Source organism: Callospermophilus lateralis, chromosome 2 (assembly GCF_048772815.1).
Source record: "Callospermophilus lateralis isolate mCalLat2 chromosome 2, mCalLat2.hap1, whole genome shotgun sequence".
Lineage (NCBI taxonomy): Eukaryota > Metazoa > Chordata > Mammalia > Rodentia > Sciuridae > Callospermophilus > Callospermophilus lateralis.
The window spans coordinates 2,134,637-2,158,541 of NC_135306.1; the positions used below are offsets into that span (position 1 = coordinate 2,134,637).

Genomic DNA, 23,905 nt, shown 5'->3' on the forward strand with positions numbered 1-23,905 from the left:
TGGGGGCATAGAGCCGAGGGACCCGCCTGCTATGGATACCTGGCACGTGGTTCCTCTGAGTGCAGAAGTGTGGGAGCCTTGACCAAGTGTTTGTTTTATGAACACCTTGCACGGATTTAGTTTCCTGATGCTTTATTGTATTTCTCAGAGTGGCTGATGATTGCATTATGAGAAATTTTGTCTAAACTGGTTTCTGAAATTTCTCTGACACTATAATAATGATGTTTTGTGGTTTTTGTAATGACCACAGTTCACGCTGCTAACCTTAGGAAAGTGACGAGCTCGCTCTTCCAAGCATCAGGACATTCACCACTTAACTTGTTTCTCGTTGGTTTGTCGCTGTTGGCTCCTGGTAGTGTAGACGTGCCTCCTGCCTCTGTCCTGGTGTGCCTGGTGCAGCGGCAGTGTAGTTGGATTAGCCTTGGCAGCGCGAGCCGTCATTGTTGCCACCATGCACAGTCCTGGGTGGAGACGTGGACAGGTGTCTGGTCGTGTGGGGTCCGGATACTGGGCTCTTGCGGGGAGTACCGCTGCTGTCCTGTCTCCAGTGCCCCGCGGGTCCTTGCTGCAGCAGTGTGCCTCCCTGAAGACCCTCTTCTTCTGTCAACTGCAGGTCCGCTATCGGCGAGAGCACCTCTCGGCTCGGCAGGCACCCTGCTTCCCGTTGCTGGAGGACTTGATGCGAGATGGCAGCGACGGGGCTGCTCTCTTGGCGGTTGTCCACTACTACTGCCCAGAACAGATGAAGCTGGATGGTGAGTGGAGCACTTCCTATAGGCTGAGGTGTGCACCTTGACACCAGCTGCCGCTTGCAGGCAGGGTTCTGGGGAGAGAGCACATATGGACAGTGTCTGGGGACCATTCCAGGCCTGGGTCTCACCTGAGTTACGATGCAGGCTGGAGACCCTTCCTCTAGCTGACCTCAGACAGCTCCAACTTGTCTTGGGACGCAGAGCTCCCTGCCAGGTTCAGCCTGTTTATCTGTCAGCTGGTGGCCTACGGCGGGTAGAGGGAGAAGCAGGTGGCTATGAGTGGCAGGGATGGTTGTCTGCCAGGGTGCTCTGGGGACATGGATCCTAAACGATTGGGGTTTGCCAAGTGCCCTTCTTTCTGGAACGGACAAGCAGAAGGCCAGGGGTGAGCCCCAAGCAGCGCCCACAGGGAATATCTCAGTGTCAGCCCTGAGTGGCGTGGTGCCCTGTGGGAGTATGGGTGTGCCATGTAGTAGTCTTTTTTTTTTTTTTTGATACTGGGGATTGAACCCAGGGTGCTTAGCCACTGAGAAAAGGTCTTGCTAAGTTGTTAGGAGCCTTTCTAAGTTGTTGAAGCTGACCTCAAACTTAGGATCCTCTTGCCTCAGCCTCTCAAATCACTGTGCCATAGGTATGGGCATATGGCACAGCACCTGGTCATATAATATTCTTTTTACACACAGAATCACTTCATAGACACAGAGCTGCCTTTTTTTTTTTTTTTTTTTTTTTGAGATGGGGTCTTGCTGTGCTGTCCAGGCTGGTCTGGTCTCAGATTTGTAAGTTCAACTACTCCTATTGCCATAGCCTCCTGAATAGCTGGACCACAGGTTTGTGCTCTGGGCAAGATGGAGCTGCACTTGAAGGGCTGGGAGGCCCCTCTGCCTCCAGGAAGAGCCCACATGTGGGCCGGGGGGCGAGGGGGGTGCCTCAGGGAGAGGGCTAGAACAACCCTAGGATCACCCTCAAATTCCAGGAGGCTCCCTAGTGCCGTCTGGGTCAGGAGGAAGTGGGTGGGAGAAAGGCTAAGGCAGTTTGCTCTGTGGTGTGGGTGTCTGGGGAAAGGTGGGTGTCAGAAGTGGCCGGGACCAGAGGGAATTCTAGCATAGAGCTTCCCCTCTGAAGCCACACAAGGAGATGGTTGTCCCCAGGCTCAGCACCAAGACAGGTGGGAGAGGACAGAAGGTGTGGATTGGTGACGGATACAAAGGGCAGAGTGGAGAGCCTAAGGAAGACGCGGGATGCTCAGCAGCCTTGCTGGGCCTCCTGTGCCTCACCAGGGCACTTTCGCCCTCACTCTTCTGCCCAGGCAGTGCCTTCTTGCCGCAGTCTAGCTGGGCACAAATCACCGAGCCGCCATAAGCACTTGTATCTACAAACAGGAAACTTTATTGCCTGAACTCCAATAGCATTCCACACACACTCCCAGAAACTCTCCCGAACGCCACCCACGTGGCTCCTTCAGGAACACACCACACACCAACCAGAACTCCCTCCACCGGAACTTCCCCAACCAATGCGAACTCTTCAGGAATCCCTGCAAGAGCTCAACCGGAACTCAACAGGAACTCCGTGAGAACTCAAAAGTCATCATCTTAATGGCTCGCTGGCGTCACCTCTCAACCACTACTTTTGGCAAAAATGCCATGTGTCATCCCGACTCGGCTGTGGTCCTTAAAATCTTCTCAGCTCTGCCTTCCAGTCCGCTGACCCGGTTCTTCCTGAAGGACGTAGTGGGGATGGGGTTGTGGTTGGTGGTGAACAGCTCAGGGTGGCTCAGCCGTGCTGAAGCCCAGAGCAGCTGGAAGCAGAGTGTCAAGATGGTGAAAGCAACAGCATTACAAGGAGTAGCCCACAGGGCCACGTGCGGCTTGGCAGACGCTGAAGAGACACCGTCAACAGCCATCGTGGAGTGCGCTTTTTAAAAATAAGCAGTTGAGGGCTGGGGCTGGGGCTCAGTGGTAGAGCACTTGCCTAGCCTGTGTGAGGCGCTGGGTTTGATTCTCGGCACCACTTACAAATAAAAATAAATGAATAAAATGAAGATCCATCAACAACCAAAAAACAAAGCGGTTGAAGTGCATGTGCAGGCACCTCTAGAAGACGACCTTGATGGAGCCCACTGAAGACATGGCTGCAGACCTAGTGACACCATTACTCCCCAGCAGAACATGGGAACCAGCCGCACAGGTGTGGCCTGCTCCCAGTGGAGTGGCCAGCGTAGGCTCTCCACGGGCAGGTGTCCTCCTCTGCTGCTTTGGTCAGACTCCAGCATCGATGTGGTGCCTGGGCAGATGGGCGTGGGGCAGACACTTGGAGTACGTCAGCATTCCACGACCTGTCAGACAGGAGGAGCTGTGCCCTCTGCTTCGCATTGTTAGAAGGAAGCAGCTTGGGAATTCATGAGCTGGGTTCACCGTGGTGCACAAAACTTCCCAGAGAAAGTTGTAGGGAAAAAATGGAAGTTTTTCTCATCAAAAGTGACTTCAGAACAAGGAGAATGAGGAACTGAATCGCACCTTCCCTCTTGGATGAAGCCAGGGGGTATCCAGACTCCTAACAGCAAGTCACCGACCAAGAAGTAGAACAGAAGGGCAAAGGAGCCCTAGCAGGGAAGAAGGGAGGTCACCAAAACCCTGGGGTGGCCGGTGAGAGCACCAGGGCTGCACAGCAGAGGTGACTCTGGCGCCTCTGGCCTCCGACCCCAGTGCAGGGCAGGCACAGGTGAGGGGGGACACTGAATCAGGCGTTTCTGTGACGTGCTCCCCACATCTCGCCTGCCCTGCCAAGTCTGTGTCCTTGCCTGGCTCCACGGGGCCGGTGTGTGCAGTGGGGAGAAGTCTTCTCTGTAGAAGCTGGCCCGGGGGGTGACTACCACTAAGGACCTGCAGTTCTCTGCCAGGCAGCTGGCTCCCACCTGGCACCTGCAGCCAAGCCTTCTCCCAGATGCTCCTGATGCCTTCCTCTCCATCCTCCTGTGGCTGGTTACCACAGGTCCCCTGATGTTTGGGACAGGAGGAGATGCAGTGGCGAGGGACAGAGACCCAGGAGTGGAACAGATGCTGGAAGGAGGGTCTGAATGTCACAGACTAAGACCAGAGCATGTCCAGAAGCAGACTCTAAAGAACTCTGGGAAGGGACATGCTTGGCTGCTGAAATGTCAGAGTTCACTAATAAGCTGCATGACACACTTGAAGAACTCTCCCAGAAGCAGAGCCAAAGACATCATGAGGGCAGGGAGAGGAAGCTCACAGGGGGGCATAGGGAGAGGAGGAGAGGATGCAGAGGAGCCAGCTGGGGAAAGCCCAGGGTGCACTGGCAGGGCTTAAGGACACAGGGCCTCGTGGTTATGAGGGCCACAGCACGCAGGCCGACACCCATGAGACGGAGTGGGAAGACAGCAGTGGCAGTCCTGGAGTGGGACACCACAGTGCCCCAGAGCCAGAGGCTCTGGTGGTCTGTTGTCGAGGGGAGGAGGGAGGCTGCAGGAGCACCAGCACTCAGGCTGGAGCACCCCGCAGGGAGCGTGTAGACCCGGGCAGGCAGATCACCCCGGAGCAGTTGCAGCAGGACCCAAGCAGGTGCTGTGCAGCTAACCTGCGGGAAGGGAAGCTCCCTCTGGAGCTGACCACCACCTTGCAGGGGGCCTTAGAGATGCCCCTCCTCCTGGGCCTGGCACAGTGGGTGTAGTCTGCCCCTCCATGCCAGGTTGGGAGGCAGAGTCGCTTTTAAGCTTAAAAAAATTCTCCGTGGTGTTTTAAGACTTTGTGTAACATGTTAAAAGTGAAAAATTTAAAAATTAAAGCAAATTCAATAGCAAAATAATAAATTATTAAAATAAAAAATTTTAAGTTCTAAAGAAAAATATGTAAACTAAAAGCTTGTTCTTTATTTTGATACTGGGGATTGAATTCAGGGGCACTCGGCCACTGAGCCACACCCCTTTGTGTTTTATTTAGAGACAGGGTCTCACTGAGTTGCTTAGTGCCTTGCTTTTGCTGAGGCTGGCTTTGAACTCATGATCCTCTTGCCTCAGCCTCCCAAGCTGCTGAGATTACAGGCGTGCGCCATTGCACCCAGCCCCCCCCCCCTTTTTTTTTAATTTGGTGGCAAGGATTGAACCCTGGGCCCTGTACATGAAAGGCAAGCACTCTACCAATGAAGCCATATCCCCTAAGGATTTCTTTTTTCTTTTTTTGTGGTGCTGGGGATTGAACCCAGGGCCTTGTGCATGCAAGGCAAACACTTTACCAACAGAGCTCTATCCCAGCACCCCCCCCCATTGGCTTTTTTTAAGAGGAGCTTTTACCCTGACACTAGGGATAGAGTGGTCTCTCCTGTGCCCCTGAGGGGCATTTGGGCTGCTTTCCTGTCTGACAGATGGGAAATCCTGCATAAGGTGCTAGACGGCAAGGATTCAGCAGCCAGGCGCGTTCACATGGCTTCCCAGAAGGAGCAGCTCTGGCCTGCTGGAGATGTGGCTTAACCTTCATGGCACCTTCCCTGGGTGGCAGTGAACCCCGTCAGCATCTGCCCAGTACGAATGTCCTGTCTAAAACGCAGGGAGAACTGTTCAGAACCGGGAGTGAAGCCAACAAAAGGGATGTGAAAGAAAAGTGTGAAGTATTTTAAAAACTGGAAGAAAAAAACCACAGGCTTTTCTGTGGCGCTTGGAAGAAGACTTCGCTTTCTTGGGTGACGAGTCAAAGCCTGAGAAGTGTGATTTCTCCAGAGTGTTCTGCAGATTTATTGCCAATCCAATAAATACCTGTATTTTCACAGACACTGGCAGGCAGTGGGACTTTCTGCAGTCCCTGGGGGGCCCAGGCAGAGCGCTTTGTTTTGGTGAGCTTGCTTCAGGCAGTGCTCATGGTCTCTGTGCACTATGCCTCCAGCCTCCCCACTCATTGTGCTGTGTCACTGGGTAGCAGGGGCATTGCAGGCCACTCCTGGCCCCCTGGGTCCTTGGTTTCCCTTGGCTCCCTTGAATCTGCAGGCTTCTGCCTTCAGCTTGTGTGACCTTGTTGTGGGGCAGGTCCCTCTAGCACAGCTGCCCCCGTGGCCTTGGCAGTGCTGGCCTGGTGGGCTGCATTTCCCCACTTGACCGTGTGACTTGGCTTCATAGTGACTGGCTTGTGAGGCGGGGGGGCCTTAACCCCAGTTCTCATCAGAGGTCTGGTCCAGTCTCGCCACTTGCCACTGTGTGGTGTTCACTAGCATCCTGCTCCTAGAAGCCCGCCCTTTGCCCGTAGGCTTATTTATTCACGTTTCAGAATACATCTTTATGCCCTTATAGATTTTTATTTAATTCAGTGGTTTTAATTCATTTATTTCATTGCTTAAATTGTTCCAGATTTCAGCCAAGTTTTGTTTGTTTGTTTGTTTTTTGCAGTGCTAGGTGAAACCCAGAGCTCACAATTGCTAGGCACACTGTCCCATTGAGCTGCACCTGGGCCCTAGCCAGGTTAACTTTAAAGAACAAGAACATGGGCACTTGTTCTGTGAACACCAACTTTTGTTTAACTTTCTGTGAGCTAAGATGGCATGGCCCTGCTCAGGGATAGTCACCTGTAACAAAAGACATGCACACAGAATCCAGAAGAGAGATTGTAGGCTGCTGTTGCAGGGAGGGTCTTGCACTCTGCAGGGAGAGGGGAAGACTGATTAGTCTCAGTGGTGACAGACAGCACCCATCCTTAGACTAAATACCTAGACCTCAGAAGTACCAGTTAAGGTCTTGAAAAACAATCTAATTTGTACATACTTGTAAACCTTTGAACATTTTTTTAAACTTAGAAATAAAGTTAATTTCAAATGAGTTAGCACCAGGTGTTGTGGTGTATGCCTATAATCCCAGCAGGGTGGAAGGCTAAGGCAGGAAGATCTCAAGTTTGAGATCAGTCTAGGCAACCTGGCAAGTCCCTGTCTCAAGATAAAAAATAAAAGGGCTGGGGTTGTGGTTCAGTGGTAGAGTACCTCGGGATCAAATCCCCAGTACTCTACCCAGCCCCAAGGTGAGTGCTCCAGCTTCTTTGGGGCTTTTTTTTTTAATATTTATTTTTCAGAAGTAGTTGGACACAATACCTTTATTTTGTGTATTTATTTTTATGTGGTGCTGAGGATCGAACCAGGGCCTCACATGTGCTAGACGAGCTCTCTACTGCTGAGCCACAATCCCAGCCCCACCCTTTTTAATTGCTTTTATTTTTTATATACATGACAGTGGGATGTATCACAATTCTTATTACACATATAGAACACAGTTTTTCATATCTCTGTATATGAAGTATGTTCACACTAATTTATGTCTTCATACATGTACTTTGGATAATGATGTCCATCACATTCCACATCATTGCTAACCCCCTGCCCGCACCCTTCCCCTCCCACCCCTCTGCCCTATCTAGAGTTCGTCTATTCCTCCCATGTTCCCCCTCGCTACTCCACTATGAGTCAATCATCTTATATCAGAGAAAATATTCAACATTTGTTTTTTTGGGATTGGCTAACTTCACTTAGCATTATTTTCTCCGACTGCATTCATGATTTTATTCTTATTTTATTTCTGCAAATGCCATGATTTTATTCTCTTTCATTGATGAGTAATATTCCATTGTGTATATATGCCACATTTTTTAATCCTTTCATCTACTGAAAGGCCTCTAGGTTGGCTACACAGTTTAGCTATTGTGAACTGTGCTGCTGTAAACATTGATGTGGCTGTGTCCCTGTAGTATGCTGTTTTTAAGTCCTTTGATATAGTCCGAGGAGAGGGATAGCTGGGTCAAATGGGGGTTCCATTCCAAGTTTTCCAAGGAATCTCCATACTGTTTTCCATATTGGCTGCACTAATTTGCAGTCCCGCCTGCAATGTGTGGGTGTACTTTTTTCCCCACATCCTGGCCCACAATTATTGTTGTTTGTCTTCATAATAGCTGCCATTCTGACTGGAGTGGGATGGTCTTAGAGTAGTTTTGATTTGCATTTCTCTAATTGCTAAAGATGATGAACATTTTTTTCATATATTTATTGATTGATTGAATATTCTCTTCTGAGAAGTGTCTGTTTATGCTCTTGGCCCATTTATTGATTGGGTTCTTGGTTTTTTGGTGTTTAGCTTTTTCACTTCTTTATATACCCTAGAGATTAGTGCTCTATCTGATGTATGAGGGGTATAGGAAAAGAAGAACTTAAATTAGCACTATTTGCTGATGATATGATTCTATACCTAGAAGACCCAAAAAGCTCTACCAGAAAATTTTTAGAACTAGTAAAAGAATTCAGCAAAGTAGCAGGTTATAAAATCAACACCCTTGGGGCTGGGGTTGTAGCTCAGCGGTAGAGCACTCACCTAGCACGGGCGGGACCCGGGTTCGATCCTCAGCACCACATTAAAAATAAATAAATAAATAAAGGCATTGTGTTGTGTCCATCTACACCTAAAAAATTAATATTAAAAAAAAATAAAATCAACACCCATAAATCAAAGGCATTTCTGTATATCAGTGACAAATCCTCTGAGAAGAAAATGAGGAAAACTACCCCATTTACAATAGCCTAAAAAAAAAAAAAAAAATACTTGAGAACGAACTTAATGAAAGAGGTAAAAGATCTATAGAATGAAAACTACAGAACCCTAAAGAAAGAAATCAAAGAAGACCTTAGGAGGTGGAAACATCTACCTTGCTGTTGGATAGGCAGAATTAATATTATCAAAATGACCATACTACCAAAAGCACTATACATATTTAATGCAATTCCAATCAAAATCCCAATGGCATTCCTCATAGAAATAGAAAAATCAATCATGAAATTCATCTGGAAAAATAAAATATCCAGAATAGCCAAAGCAATCCTTAGCAGGAAGAGTGAAGCAGGTGGCATCACTATACCAGGCCTTAAACTATACTATAGAGCAATAGTAACAAAAACTGCTGGTACTGGCACCAAAACAGACTGGTAGACCAATGGTACAGAATAGAGGACACAGAGACTAACCCACATGATTACAGTTATCTCATATTAGACAAAGGCGCCAAAAACATGCATTGGAGAAAAGACAGCCTCTTCAACAAATGGTGCTGGGAAAACTGGAAATCCATATGCAACAAAATGAAATTAAACTCCTTTCTCTCACCATGCACGAAACTCAACTCAAAGTGGATCAAGGACCTAGGAATTAAACCAGAGACCCTACACCTAATAAAGAAAAAGTAGACCCTAATCTTTATCATGTGGGATTAGACCCCAACTTCCTTAACAAGACTCCTGTAGCGCAAGAATTAAAACCAATTAAAATCAATAAAGGGATGGACTCAAACTAAAAAGTTTCTTCTCAGCAAAAGAAACAATCTGTGAGGTGAACAGAGAGCCTACATCCTAGAGTAAATTTTTATCCCCTTGGGGCTTTTTGTTTGTTGTGGTGCTGTGGATGAAGCCCAGGCCCTGGTGCACTCTGGGCACGTGCCCTGCCTCTGAGAGCCAGCCCAGCACTTCCTTTGTTTTAACATGACTTTCACAGCAAAGCAGAGGCGGACAAGGGACAGTCTTGACAAGGGACACTGTCTCAGAGTTTCCTTTTTAGTGGCCTAGGGAATCCTTGCCTATACTGCATTTACTGATTGAGGGCATGACATCCTGCATTGGCCTCCCCTGAGTGTGACAGCAAAGATCTCTGTTTCATGGAAGAGACGTATGCTGTGCAATCTTCTGGTCTGGGGACTCTGACCTTCTCTAATAGTTTGGATTTTCTGCTTTTCCCTGCCCACGCCTTGCCACCTGGACATGAGCGTGTGCACAGGGTTTCCATTGCCAAAGGAAACTGCCATTCTCTAGCCACATGCAGCAAGGCTCTTTTGCAAACTCAAAAACTCAAAGGGGAGAGCGCAGTGGAAGACCACCCTTGGAATCTCGGGGTTTCTGTGGGATGCGTAGGGTTGGCCATCTCATCGCTTTTCCTTGAGCATTTTCCTCCTGTGTCTATTGTCGTGTGTAAAGCTTACTCACAAGGTGGTTTTGTTCAGAGTCACACCTGTGCGCACCCCCTCGGGGCAGAGCGCTAACACTGCCTCTCTGTGTCTGCTAGACATTTGTCTGAAGGAGGTGCCGTCGCTGGCCGACAGCCTGTACAACATCCGGCTGCTGAGGGAGTTCTCCAACCAGCACCTGAGCAAGTGCTTCTACCTCACCCTGGAAGACATGCTCTACGCGCCCCTGGTGCTCAAGGTGAGGTGGCCCCTCTCCGTCTCAAGGCCGTGAGCGCCCGTGCTCACAGTGCTCACAGGGCTCATGAGGGCTCACGGTGTGCCTCTCTTCCCTTCAGCCAAACCTCATGGTCTTCATTGCTGAGCTTTTCTGGTGGTTTGAGAATGTCAAGCCAGACTTCGTCCAGCCCAGGGATGTTCAGGAGCTGAAAGATGGTGAGTGACCACCTGCACCATCATGCCCAGGCATGAGCAGCCTACCCAGAACCCTGTGAAGGGCAGACGGGTTGGCCAGCTCCTACTTAGAGTAAGCTATTCTCCCTGAACATATAATATGTCAAAATATACTCAACTGTCATGTGTATCTAAAAAGAACAACAACAAAAAACTGCAGGTAGTTTTCTGTGCTTCTTGCTATGTTCTAAGTAACCATGAATAATATGAATATTTCTGAAAAATGGCTATTTTTGCAGCTAAAACGGCATTGCAGCAGAAAAGTAGCCGGCCTCCTGTCCCCATCTCCAATGCAACCAAGCGCAGCTTCCTGGGCAGCCCTGCTGCACTGAGCCCCGCTGACCTGCCGCCACCTACTCAGCCACCAGCCGAAGGCGGGCATAGGTACCACCTCCATCCCGAAGAAGCTGAGTGTCTGTAAGTCACTCTGTGCTTTCCAGAATTAATTCACTATCTTGTTTCCCTTTTCATCGTCGCCCGAAGTTTTAATTAAAGTTATCTTTTCAATAGGTCGTACATAAAGCACAGAAGAGTAGCTGTGGCAGCCTGTGCTCCTGCCCTGATCCTCTGGCCAGAGGCCAGCAATGGTGCCAGCCTCTTGCCGGCCCTGGTGCCTAGTTCTTTCAAGCCCGTGCTTCCAGTTCTGGTGCTGTCCACAGCATAGGTGTTTCTCCAGCTCTGTCCACAGTAAATCATATAGTTTAGTATGGTCTGAAGAGTAGAAGAATTAAATGACAGTTTAAATTTGATTTGTTGCAGAGTCTGATAGGATGTGTGTGTGTGTGTGTGTGTGTGTGTGTGTGTGTGTAGAATATATAAAGAATGAAATCCTCTTTGCATCTCAAGTACTGTGAATTGTTTTCTCAGAGATAGACCTACCCAGGAAGAATATCAGTTTGCTTCTTTAATTTCAGCAAGCAATTAACTTGGCTCTGGTGAGACAGTAAACAGAGCTGTTTCAAGTGTTTTTGGTCATCAGCACCTGACTGGACTGAGTGGATCTGGGGCAGATTGGCAGCTGCAGGGCAGGATGAGGGAGTCTGTGCCTGGCGTGTGAGCATGTTGACGCACCTGTCATTGTCTGTTATTGCTGTTACTATTACTCTGTGGTGCTGGGATGGAATCCAGGGCCTCCCTCAGGCTGAGCAAGCGCTGTACCACTCAGCTATACCCGCTCTACCACTCAGCTACACCCCAGCCCAGAAGGTAGTTTTTAAACGTGGAGATTGAGCTAGGCTTTAAGAGTACAGCAGTACTTAGAGTGATTTTTGACCAGAGCTTGTTGCTGAGTGATTCTGTGGGGCTGTGTGGCATGAAGACCTCTGTTGTCTTGGGCTGCAGAGTTGAGTTAGAAGGAAGGAGTCCTTGGAGGCCGAGGCAGTTCCCTGGTGCTCTTCAGGGCGGGGTTTGCTGTGTTCTGTGTGGGGCTGTGAGGCCTGGGACGGACTCCTGGAGCAGAGGTGGAGCGCTCTGGCTGACATCTGTGCTGAGGCACCGGTGTCCTTTCTCCATGCGCCTCTCCACGTTCCAGTCCCACATCAGCAGTGTGTGTGTGTGCACACAGACTTCATGGGTGCTGGGTGTCATGGGTGCACGCTGTGGGCCTACTTTCTACCTCCCTGTGCACCCTGAGGTTTTCGCTCATTGGGATCTCTCCTGCAGCACACTCTAATAACTGTTTCTCTTTGCAACTGGGCTGGCGGCTAATAGCCATAGGAGCTGTGAGCAGCCCTGGGCAGGTGTTCCCCTGCCTGCCCAGCTCCTCAGGGACCCCTGCACCCCCAGCCATTCTGCTGGCAGCCACACTGCTCCCTAACTCTCTCCCACCCCCTCCCGCTGTCTTTCTCTCCCTCCCTCTTGCTCTCTCCTGCCTCTCTACCACCACCCGCCCCCATTTTGTGTTTCTCTTGTGTTTCTCTATTCTGACCCTGGATGACCCCTGCCTTTGTGTCTGTAGGCTTCTTAGCTGTGGCCAGGGGACTCAATTTGCTCTTACCTTTGTCACTTCTCCCTTGTCCAAGTTCTCCTGAGAGTGAAATAGCCAGAGTAGCTGCCCTGTTCCAACTGCTGGGAGCCGTGCCCACTGACCAGTGCCCTCCCTGCACCTACGGGGCTCTTCAGAGGCACACCTCACAGCACAGCTGTACACTCACCTCTCGCTGCCCCTCGCCTTTCTGGACTGTAGGGCAGAAGTGGAAGTGCTGCGGGCAGCTCTGGAGCTCTTGGTGGACATGGCTCTCATGTCCTCAGCCACCAGGACTGTACAGCACCCCTGCTTCTCTGGGTGTGGGATCCCGTTCAGGTCACTCAGAGCCACCTGAGTTAGTTGGATATGGTGCGGTCATCTTCATGGTCTTTCACTGAACCAAGAATGTGTAGTTTTGAAAGTCATCTTTTTCAGGCAATTGCTTTTTCTCTTTTTTCCTTGTCTTAAAAGATTACCTGGCCGTGTGCTTGAGTGTTGCTGGGGGCTTGGGAACTGGCTGTGTTACACACTGTAACCAGAAGTACCACATCCCTGTTTGCAGCTGTGGATTTTTATCTCAAGTTTGAAGTTCTTGGTATTCTTTCTTGGTTCAATTTCATAGAAATTAAATTTTTGCCAGAGAACTTTTAAGTTGTTCACTCCTTAACATGAATTCATAATGGTTTGTTCTTTTATGTGCATTTGATTTGGAACTTGAAGTTTGATTAACTAGTGATTTTTTTTTTTTTTTTCTCAAATTCTTTTTCCATTTAGTGGGAAAGGAACTTCTGCCTTTAGCCCCTCCCATCCTTTATTGCCACTGAGGCAGAAGCAGCAGAAAGCAGTACAGGCAGAGGACAGCCCTGGTGAGAGCACAGTCCCCTCCACAGCCCCTTCGCCACCTCTTCTTGCTACTGTTGAGTAAAATAATGTTCCTCGAAACTGAATCATCTAATTCTGGTGTAGTGATTTTAGTCAATGTTGGCAGAACAAGTTTTAATTTATATTGATATGTCTTAGAATTTATTATCCTATAGTTACAGTGCCAATAATCTAATAAATCCCATGTGGCACCCACTGAATTGGTGTGCCGCGCCTAAGTAGGAGCTGTTGACAGTCACCCAGTGTTGTCTTTGTCTGTGCTTTGGGCTGGTTGCTCCTCAGTCATACATGACTCATCATTGGGACTGTTGAAAGTGGCACTGTTCTGATGGTCTGCTTGCTTGAGCAGCTCTGGCCTGTGAGTTAGGCGTCATTTCCTGGAGAAGTGGCAGCTGATTGAAAGAACTTCCACTGGTGCACAGTTAGTCACTGATGCTGAACTTGCTTGTTTCCTCCGAACTGCAGACCAGCGACATCGATCTAACTCTTTAACCCGAGTCGATGGCCAGCCACGAGGTACGGCAGTAGCGTGGCCAGAAAAAAAAGCCAGGTGAATCACTTTGAAATGATACATTTCTATTTGGGGTGTTCATGGGACTGAAGCTGCAGTTCTCCAAATGCTTCCAGGCCCCTGAAGGGCCTCCAGGACTCTTGCAGAGAGCTCACAGACCCAGTCATCTCCATAGTGGTGCCAGGTGCTGACCGCCCTTTTTGTCTTGTTCTCTCATGGGGTGCATATGGATGTTCCCGGTGGCCATGTAACACGTGGTGCCACGACAGTCAGGTGTGAGGGTCCTGCCAGCCGGCATAAAGGCTCATAGGATCAAATCATGTCACTGATAACAGGGAGTTTGCATGTCATAGGCTTGTGATAGGCTTGTCATAGTCACAGTAGTGACTGCTCATCAGCATTTGGAGCATCCTGGAGTTTTAATTTATACTATGATGAACAGAGTGATATTGACAAGTATAATAAAAGCTCTTAGGAGTCCTCAGTAATTTTTAATGATTATTAAAGGGGTCTGGGACAAAAAGGTTTCAGAATCACTAAGCTACAGTTGTTTCTGGTTCTCTTTTCTCCAGGGAGGAGTTTACTTAGGTGCCCTATACTTGAGGTTTATATTCTTTTCATAACTAGAGTTCTGCCCCAGACTGTCACATGGTCTCGGGGGTATGTGGTGGCATGTCCAATGGGCTTCTCCTCTGCGTTTCAGGCCAGTGTCCCAGCCAACACCCTTTGCTCTACACCATGCTACGAGCTGTGATGTGGACCTTGGCTCTGGTGACAGCATCAGCTTGGCGCGCTCTATCAGCAAGGACAGCTTGGCATCCAGCATTGTTCATCTGACCCCACAGAACCAGCCCTGCCCCACAGCTGGGAAGACCAATGGGAGGAGCCTCCTGAGCAATGTTAGTATTGAGGATGAGGATGAGGAGCTGGTGGCCATCATCAGGACAGATGTGTCTCCCCACTGTGTGGACCCGCAAGGCCCCAGGGCCTCGCCGCGGGCCCCAGGCCTAATAGCAGGTGCCAGGTCTCCCCAGAGGCAGGTGGATGCCCTAGAGAATAAGCCTGACAGCTTTTTCTTGGAGCCCCTGCTGCCAGCAGTGCTGAGGCCGGCAAAAGAGAAGCAGACCACCACCAAGGAGGATGAGCGAGGGGAAGGGAGACCTCGGAGCATTGTGCCCAGGAGGCCCATTGAGGGCCCTCAACCTGCTGCCCGGAAGAAGGCGACTGGCCGTCGTGACTTGAATAGCACTTTCACCCCAATTCCGTGCTCAGAGCTTGCTGCTAGCACTGACCCTGCAGAGCGGGGACTGCGGTCTGCAGAAGCTACAGAAGTGCATGGGGGCCCTCTGGCCATTGGCGGATTGGATCCGTTGTCTCAGGGACAGTCTGCCGATGGCTTTTTTCTTCACCTAGGCAGGGCTGATGGAGACACAGAGGGGAGGTTATGTGTTGGCCCAAGAAGCCCTGGCACCCCCGATGAGGAGCCCTGGGCTGTCCTGAGGCCAGATTCTGACTCTGACGTGGGAGACCTAGAGGAAGTGGAACAGGATTTCATTGGTGAGGACCCTGCCGTGGTGATTGCTAGGTACGCCGGAGAAGAGGAGTCAGCCAAGTTGCAGGAGGACATGAAGGTGAAGGAGCATGAGGACAAAGATGATGCTAGTGGCCGCTCGAGCCCATGTCTGAGCACTGCCTCTCAGCTCAGCAGCGTGTCCATGGCCAGTGGAAGCGTGAAGATGACCAGCTTTGCTGAGAGGAAGCTCCAGAGACTCAACAGCTGTGAAACCAAGTCCAGTACCAGCAGCTCCCAGAAGACCACACCGGACGCATCGGAAAGCTGCCCAGCCCCTCTGACGACGTGGAGGCAGAAGAGAGAGCAGAGCCCAGGCAGGCATAGCCGGGACCCTGCCAGCCTCCTGGCGTCTGAGCTGGTGCAGCTGCACATGCAGCTGGAGGAGAAGCGCAGGGCCATAGAGACCCAGAAGAAGAGGATGGAGGCCCTGTCTGCACGGCAGCGCCTGAAGCTGGGCAAGGCCGCCTTCCTGCACGTGGTGAAGAAGGGGAAGGCTGATGGTGCCCCTCAGCCACTGAGGCCAGAGCATTTTGCAAAGGAGTACGCTCAGCACAATGGCGAGGACTTTGACAGTGGCATTTCTAAGTCAGAAGACTTCCTCGCCAAGGAAGAGCAGAGGGAAGATCTTAGTGAGTCTCAGGACATAGACAGAGAAAGCCTGGCTTTTGTCCAGCTTCATAAGCCCAAAGACCTGACGGCTGTGCATGACGGGGAGAAGGGCAGAGCGCTTTCTGCTGCTCTCCTGGAGGATGGCATTGGCGAGGTGGGAGATCTGAGCGAATGCGACCTTTCCATTGAGAAGCTGAACGAGACCATCAGCACGCTGCAGCAGGCCATTCTGAAGATCTCCCAGCAACAGGAGCAGCTCCTCATGAAGTCCCCCACGGTACCAACGCCAGGCCCTAAAAATAACTCTCAGGACCAAAAAGTAAAGACCTCAATCCACTTCGTTGAGCCGCTTTCTCCGACTGGGGTGTCTGGTCACCGCAAACCCCCCCGTCTGGGCCAGAGCCGGAGCTCCCGTTCAGGAAGACCAGCTGAGCTGAAGGTTCCAAAGGATAGGCAGCAGGGCTCTTCTCGGAGCAAGACCCCAACACCCAGCGTGGAGACCCTCCCACATCTGCGACCTTTCCCCTCTGGTGATCACCCACGGACACCTCCTGACCCGGGCGTGGACAGTGCTGCAGCCCCCGGCAGCAACCCTCCTGAGAAGTGTCTCTTGGACAGTTATAGGCTTCATGATGAAAGCAACCAGCGGACATTGGCTCTGTCCTCCTGCAAAGAGGCAAATGTTCTGTCAGAACAGATGAACTTCACAGAAGCCGTGGACACGAGTGGGAAAGAGGCAGGGCTGCGCTCCTCCGACCCCGCAGGGAGCGACCACGTTACTGGGGAAGAGCCACTGAGGAGCAAGGCCAGCCTCATTGAGGTGGACCTGTCCCACCTACAGGCCCCCGATGAGGATGGAGAGGGGGCTGGCCACACGGGCTCTGTGGACCTCCTCAGCGACAGTGACCAGAAGCCTGGGCTTGGCTTCTTCTTTAAGGTGAGTTGGTGGCCCTTGTGCTGTGTTGCAAGAATAAAGGCTTCAGGCAGGTGCATCAAGAGCCCTGGGGGGAGCGTGGTGGGCTCTGTGGGCTCATGGCTCTGGAAACAGCCACGGAGACGCAGATGAGCAGGGCTGCATGCAGAGACTTTCTGTGAACCTGGTTTGACTCTCGTGTATCACAAAGTGTGTTTTTTTCAGCTGTTTTTAACAGTTGGAGAAATGGTTGGCAGCTGCAGGCGGGATTGCCCACCCTGGCTGGGCAGCACCTGGGCAGCAGAGAGGCTCTGCAGCATGCCCATTACCTCCGTCTGCTCTGCAGCATCTTCCCAGGGGCGAGGAGAGACACGCTGGGGCTACTTTTCCTGAGACCAGACAGTGCAGTCCTCGGGCAGCACCAGACACACACTTTATTTGGTGTTTGTGCTTTTAAAATGAAAACACAGTTAATTTGGGTGTTAGCTCAGTTTGGAAATTTACTAATAGTGTTCAAGGCTAGCTGTGCAAGGCATTTGGAAAGGTGGCCAATTGTGAATCCCTGTTGAACAGCATTTTTTTTTTTTTTTAGTTGTGTCAGGAATCTATAAAGGACATTTATTTCTTAGTTCAAAAGTAAAAGTTTTAGGGTAGCGTTAAAATTTTCTAAGTGTGTATTAAAATCTGCTGGGTTGCCAGGTGTGGCTCACGCCTGTAATCCCAGGGGCTCGGGAGGCTAAGACAGGAGGATTGCAGGTTCAAGGCCAGTCTCGGCAATTCATTGAGACCCTAAGTAAGTTAGTGAAAACCTGTCTCAAAATTTAAAAAAAAAAACAACAAATGCTGCAGGATGTGGGGGCCTTGGGATGTGGCTCAATGGTAGAGCACCTCCAGGTTAAATCTCCGGTATAAAATAAAAAACTATGTGTTGAGGTGCGCCTGGGCCAGGCAGTTCCGGGTGTTTCCTGTACTGTCACTGACCACCAGACGACGCCTGTGCAGGACGAACAGAAAGCAGAAGATGAACTTGCCAAGAAGCGGGCAGCCTTCCTCTTGAAACAGCAGCGCAAGGCCGAGGAGGCTCGCGTGCGGAAACAGCAGCTGGAGGCAGAGGTGGAGCTCAAGCGGGATGAAGCCCGGTAACCTCCTCTCCTGGTGCCCCCTCTGTGCCTGGCAGGGCAACCTGGGTCCCGTGAGCCACAGGGATGATCAAGGCTGGCAAGCCCCAGTCTTAGTAGTGCCCTGCAGCTGCCTCGCTGCTCTCCATGCTGTCCCTGCTCAAGGCACTGGCCCTGCTGCAGGTCTGTGAGGGTCTTCAGTCATATCACAGCCCCATAGCTGTGTGCTCATCCCATTTTAATGTCGAGGCCGCTAGCATGTGGTGCAGCAAATAAGTTGCCCGTGGCCCAGCGCTCTGGTGGGGCTGCGGTTTCATACCAGAGGCTTGGTCCAGGGCTCACCTTTTGACCACTGTGCCCCCGTGGAAACTGGCTTTCTCAGCTCCAGGGGCCCTAGAGATGCCCAGCCACAAGCCTGGGTCCCCTGTGTGGGAGGCAGGTCCAGGAGGGGCGTGGTTTGGGACCCCTGTCACTCAGTGCTGTGGGGGACTACCTTGGCTCTCAGGCGTAAAGCTGAGGAGGACCGCATCCGGAAGGAGGAGGAGAAGGCACGGCGAGAGCTCATTAAGCAGGAGTACTTGCGGAGGAAGCAGCAGCAGATCCTAGAGGAGCAAGGGCTCGGCAAACCCAGGTCGAAGCCGAAAAAGCCGCGCCCAAAGTCTGTGCACCGGGAAGAGTCTTGCAGTGACTCTGGGACCAAGTGCTCCTCCACCCGTAAGTAGCCCCTGCCATCTGCCACCTGCAGCTGTGCTTGGCGTGGAGCACTTAAGCCAGGCAGGGTGCTGGGAGCCTCCAGCAGTGTGGAGGCAGCCAGGCATCCCCAGCCTGTCGGGTGGCTGGGCCTTCCCCACAGTCGGTCGCTCCTGCACATTGCCCTGTGCTTCGTCTCTGCAGCGGATAACCTGAGCCAGACTCATTCTGGCTCCAGCCTATCCTTGGCCTCTGCAGCGACCACGGAGCCCGAGAGCATTCACTCAGGAGGCACACCTTCCCAGCGGTAAGGAGCTGGGAGAGTGGAGCTTCTGGGTGGAAAATGGGTGAGAGTGGCTTTGTCGCTTTGATCTGGTAGAATTCCAAGTTTACAGCAGGGTGGCTGTGGTGGAGGAGCCACGCCTGCCTGGCACAGCTGTCTGCTCTGTGACTCAGCGTTGGCCTGCCTTGTCCCCAGCCCACGTGTGTGTCCACGTTCTCCAGTCTTCCAGGAGTGAGCCAGGGCGGCACCCTGTGTCTCAGCAAGCTTGACTGGTTTCCAGGACCGAGTGTCTTTCTGCCACATGTAGTTGTCAAGCCAGCACTTACCTGACCCACGGGCCGCATCCAGTTGTCATCAGTGGGCCCAGTCTGCCTCTGTGCCGATGCCATCGCACTTCAGTGTCCTTTAACCTGGGACAGTTCCTTCACCTTTTCTGGCCATGATGTTCTGAGACTCTGAGCAGTTATGCTCCCATCTGCTTCCTGTGGCAGATGGGTCACGAGCGCCCACTCTGGGGTGGAACAGCTCGTGTGAGGCCTTCCTCCAGCAGCAGGCCGGGCGGGTCCTGATCCCGTCAGTTTACTTGGATCGTTAAGGTGGTGTCAGCTGTTTTCCCACTGGCTGTTAACATCTCCCGTTTGTGATTAGAGGGATTGTCCAGGCAACATGGGGCCCACCTAGACATCGTTGAACGTGTCTGCCCAGCCTTGGAGCCTCCCTCGCTCCCCCCCATGTGGTGCTGCTTCCTGTAGAGCCAGGGCCCTCCCTCCTCTCCTGGCGCCCCCTCCATGCCTGGCAGGGCAGCCTGGGTCCCGTGAGCCACAGGGGTGACCTGTGGTGTTCCTGTGTTCATGTGTGTGCCTGCTGTGTCTCCTGGCTTTGTGGAGGGTTCCTCTGATGGGCCCCAGGCTGACAGGTGCAGTGGCCATGTGCTGAGTGTGGGTGGGAGGAGGGAGGCCGAAGCTCTGCTGGCCTCACCCTGTGTGCTTTTCTGTTTGCAGAGTGGAGTCCTTGGAAGCCTTGCCCATTCTGAGCCGTAACCCAAGCAGGAGCACAGACCGGGACTGGGAGACGGCGTCGGCAGCTTCCTCCCTGGCCTCAGTGGCCGAGTACACAGGTGATGGTCACAGTACTTGAGGTCACTGTGCATGCAGCCACATGCTTTGGCTTGGCATTCTATAGAATACCAGTCTTCCTGTGTCTGAGGGTGTTTTCCTGTTACTGAGTAACAGCTGTGTGGCTCTCGGTGTCTTTGAAGTGCCCTGTGGACTAGGGAAGCCCCTGGCCCAGCTCCCGTGGCCTGCCCTGCAGTGGCATAGTGCTGGCTCCAGCCGCCTTCAGAGTGGTGCTCAGGGCAGGTACCACACAGCCTGGCACCTGGGGCCTTAGGCCTTCAAAATTACCTCCTGAGCTTATCGTTTTTATAGTAACGAACCCAAAGTTAGAAAGTGGATAGGTATTAATCATTTTAACCTTTCATCTACCATTTCAAACTCACAAATGGGACTTCTCAAATCGATTTGAAGCAGTACTCACTGCCCGTTTTCTGGAATGCGTGCATGTCCACGATGCTGCTGCTCTTTTCCATGTGTTTGTGTCTCAGAACTTCAATTTTGCAAATCTTGGTCTGGTTTCTTAGGTCCCAAGCTCTTCAAGGAGCCCAGTAGCAAGTCCAACAAGCCCATCATCCACAATGCCATCTCCCACTGCTGTCTGGCCGGGAAGGTGAACGAGCCTCACAAAAACTCCATATTGGAGGTAAACGCCAGCCGCACGGTGGCTGTGAGCTATTTGTGGGTTATGGGGCAGCCAGGGAGGGCGGGCATGTAGCTTTGTGAGCCCAGGTTGTGGTCGGGACCCTGAGAACTAGAGAGTTGGTTCCGGTAAAGTGCTGGTCGCTGTTGCCATGTTGACACACCTCCTAGAGTCTGCAGCTAGAGTGGGTCTGGCTTTGGTTCTTTTATTATTTTTTTTTTTGGTTCTAGGTATTGAGCCCAAGGATACTCTACCACTTGACTTGTGCTACTCCTCTCATCCTTTTTTATTTTGAGACGGGGTCTAAGTTGCTGAGAGTTTCACTGAGTTACTGAGGCTGGCCTCAAATTTGTGATCCTTCTGCCTCAGCCTCCTGAGTATGGCTTCCATCATCTCATAGGAGATGATGGTGGCCTTCCCAAGTGGAAGTAGAGGTCTAGTTAGGATGTGGCTGGTGCTTCGCAGTGGGGAGCTTTCCGTTGGGGTGGAGGAAGAGGGAGGTGTGCTAGGATGGGCCGGCCCTGCCCAGTGTGTTCTTGGCTCAGGCTGCACCCTGAGCAGTGGCCTGTGAGACAGGTGCATCAAGTGAGGTGCTGCCTGAGGAGGGGTCCTGTGGTGACTCTGGCCACACTGCCTATTCTGCAACAAAGACTGTCACAGGCCATGTGTGAGCAAGTGGCTGTGCCTGGTCCTCACCAGGCTGATTGACGAAGCCAGGGCAGCCCCAGGTGGCTTGAGGGCTGTAGGTCAGAAACTGATAAGGACTTGGGGAAAAATAAGAAGCAGGCTGCCTCAGGGTTGGGTGCTGGGAGTCCCCGGGTCAGCCGCAGTGCCTGGTGGTTGAGAGAGGGGCCCTAGGTCTTGGCTGAGAGCCTGGGGCCCAGGAAGGTGGGTGCTGCCTTGACTGGGCTGACTGGAAGGCCTCCCTGCATCCAGCTGTGTGCCCAGTAGGTGTTTGGGAACAGACTCCTGAAGTCAGGGTGAGCTCTGCCTGGCTCCTCAGATGGCGGGAGTGGAATTCCAGGAAGATGCGGGTACCAAGAACCCCTGCCCCGCACCTCAGGCGCATTTGACGGTTGTTGGTCACTGACCTTGTGGAACAAGGGCTTCTGAAAGAAGCCTTTGCAAGCTGCCCGCCCACCCTCAGAACTGGGCGCTTCAGTAGCGCAAGGGGGTGTGGGTTGGTGAGCCCAGGAGGGAGGCTCCTTCCTTAATAGCAGATCATCTGGGCTGGTGCATGCCACCCCCTGCCCCTTCAAGCCTTTCTCGTGAGAGTAGAGACAAGTGGCCTGTGACCGAGGCATTTCTCCCTGAGCCTGTTTCCATGCAAAAGAGGCACTCCAAATTCAGAGATGCTCCAGCAGGGTACTGGTGCCTCAGCTCCCGTCGCAGCCTGGGGTGGCGGAAGACACGGACAGGGTCCCAACCTCCAAGTACAGCTGGTGTGCCAGGCCTGCCTGCCCAGGGCATGTGGGACACTCACCTCCTTGAAGCACAGGTGTAGTGCCTGAGGGTTGTGTGTCCGGCAGGGCAGAGAGCTTCTGTCCAGGCTGGACATAAGGCGCCCCCTCTGCCTCGATCACAACAGAGCCTCAGACTCCAGAAGGGAGGCAGGGCCAGCATGAAGACCTGCAGCTTAAGGTTGGAAGCCCCCTCCAGCCAGTGTCAGGAGCCGCTGAGGGCTGCTGCGGGGTCTCGCTGCCCTGCACAGGGCCACAGTCCCCCTCCCGGCCTGCCTTTTGGCATCCAACTCTGTTCCTGTTGAAACTCTGAGATTGTGCAGTTGAAATCAGTTATTGTACATAGATTTAGATTTCGCTTTTTCCAAGAACATTCTAAGAACGTTTGTGAATTTATTTAGTAAACATGTTATATGCTGAGACCCCATAGATTTAGAAAATACCTTTCCTAAAGCAAAATAGGTAGACATAATAACAAGTCAGTGAAGCGTTGCTTCACACCTTCACGTGTATGCAGAGCAGGAATCTCAGCTCCTTTCTCTCGAGCTGTTGCACCCGCACATGTCATGTGGCGTTGGGCAGCCACCACTGTAACACACAGGAGCCAATGAGCAGAGGTGTGCCAGAGAGCTGCCAGGAGGGCTCAGGGGCCCTGGGCCACGCCTTGGGAGCTGCTGAACAGTAGGCATGCTCGTGGCTCAGCAGGAAGAGGTCCTGTTTCAAAGGTTGTCAAGCCCTGACCGCTTGTCTGAACTCAGAAGGCCATAATAAGCACCTAGCAGGCCCCTGCAGTCTGTTGCGTTTGCCTTGGGATCTTTTCCTCAGTCACAGCTTCACTGAGATGCAGTTGGTGTGCACAGGGTGTGTAATCCACCTTTTAAAGTGTGTCCTCCACTGGGTGCAGTGACCACACCTGTGACCTCAGCAGCTCGGGAGGCCAAGGCAGGAGGATTGCAAGTTTGAGGTCAGTCCTGGCATTGTAGCGAGATTCTGTCTCAAAATGAGGAATGTTTAAACAGGGCACAGGTGTGGCCTGGTGGTAGAGGCTTGCTCAAGGCCAGGCTCTTGCCCATTGCAGTGGAGTATGATCCAGTAGTTTTTACTCATAAGCCAGCACAGCCGCCGACTGGTGCCCTATCTCACAGTTTGCCTGTTCTGGAAAACTTTGGGTCTAGCTACTTTCCCCTTGCACACTTTGAGGTGGTAGTTCATTCTTATTTAGTTATTTTTTACAGTACTGAGAATCGAACCCAGGGCCTCAAGCGTGCCAGGCAAGTGCTCTGCCACTGAGCCACATCCCCATCCCTTTTTGTTTTTCATTTTGAGACCAGGCCTCACTAAGTTGCCCAGGCTGGCCTTGACCTTGCTGCCCTCCTGCCTTGGCCTCCCGAGTCCCTGTGTCCAGCAGCGTGTGGGTTTGAGGTGTGCCGGTGTTGTGGGCTATTCAGAACAGTATTTCTTTCCATGACTGAGAAACACTGCATCTGTGGGGGGACCACGTTTGTCCGTCGGCGTTGCACGTTTATGTGGCTTCTGCCTCTGCTCTGGTGGACAGTGCGTGTGGACGTTTGCACATGGCTTTCTACGTGGGCCTGTTCTTGTTCCTCTGTGTGTGACGGGGTGGAGCACTGTCCAAGGGTGGCCTCTTCCACAGTGGCTGTGCCATGCTGTTCCTCCCAGCAGCGAGTGTGCCCTGCACGCCCCCTACCTCTCACCCAGCCATCATCCGTGCAAGGTGACACACTGGGTTTGGAGGGCGTTTCCCTCTGGCCAAGGTCATCTGGGCTGGTCATCCCTCCGTCCTGGGAGCCCTTCTCCTTGCTCATCTGGACTTCCTCAGTGGGGTCTCCACTGGGTGGACAAGCATGACTCCACACAGGCAGCCTGGCCCCGGGTGTGGCCTGGCTGGGCTGCCCTCACAGGGCTGAGGGCTGCCTGGGCCTGGCACTGCAGCCA

At 52.0% G+C, this 23,905-nt stretch overlaps 1 protein-coding gene across 3 annotated transcripts in view; it reads left to right on the plus strand.

Moving 5' to 3' along the window:
- The window catches only part of Camsap1 (calmodulin regulated spectrin associated protein 1), a 59,235-nt gene that overhangs the window by 33,568 nt on the left and 1,762 nt on the right, over positions 1–23,905 (plus strand). For all 3 annotated transcript variants that reach the window (XM_076845108.2, XM_076845106.2, XM_076845107.2), the window contains 12 exons: positions 614–755; positions 9,838–9,977; positions 10,075–10,171; positions 10,429–10,606; positions 12,930–13,021; positions 13,503–13,587; positions 14,252–16,667; positions 17,646–17,782; positions 18,267–18,475; positions 18,656–18,758; positions 19,736–19,851; positions 20,374–20,492. In XM_076845108.2, coding sequence (XP_076701223.2) covers positions 614–755; positions 9,838–9,977; positions 10,075–10,171; positions 10,429–10,606; positions 12,930–13,021; positions 13,503–13,587; positions 14,252–16,667; positions 17,646–17,782; positions 18,267–18,475; positions 18,656–18,758; positions 19,736–19,851; positions 20,374–20,492 — 3,834 coding nt within the window. The remainder of the gene's footprint in view (positions 1–613; positions 756–9,837; positions 9,978–10,074; positions 10,172–10,428; positions 10,607–12,929; positions 13,022–13,502; positions 13,588–14,251; positions 16,668–17,645; positions 17,783–18,266; positions 18,476–18,655; positions 18,759–19,735; positions 19,852–20,373; positions 20,493–23,905) is intronic.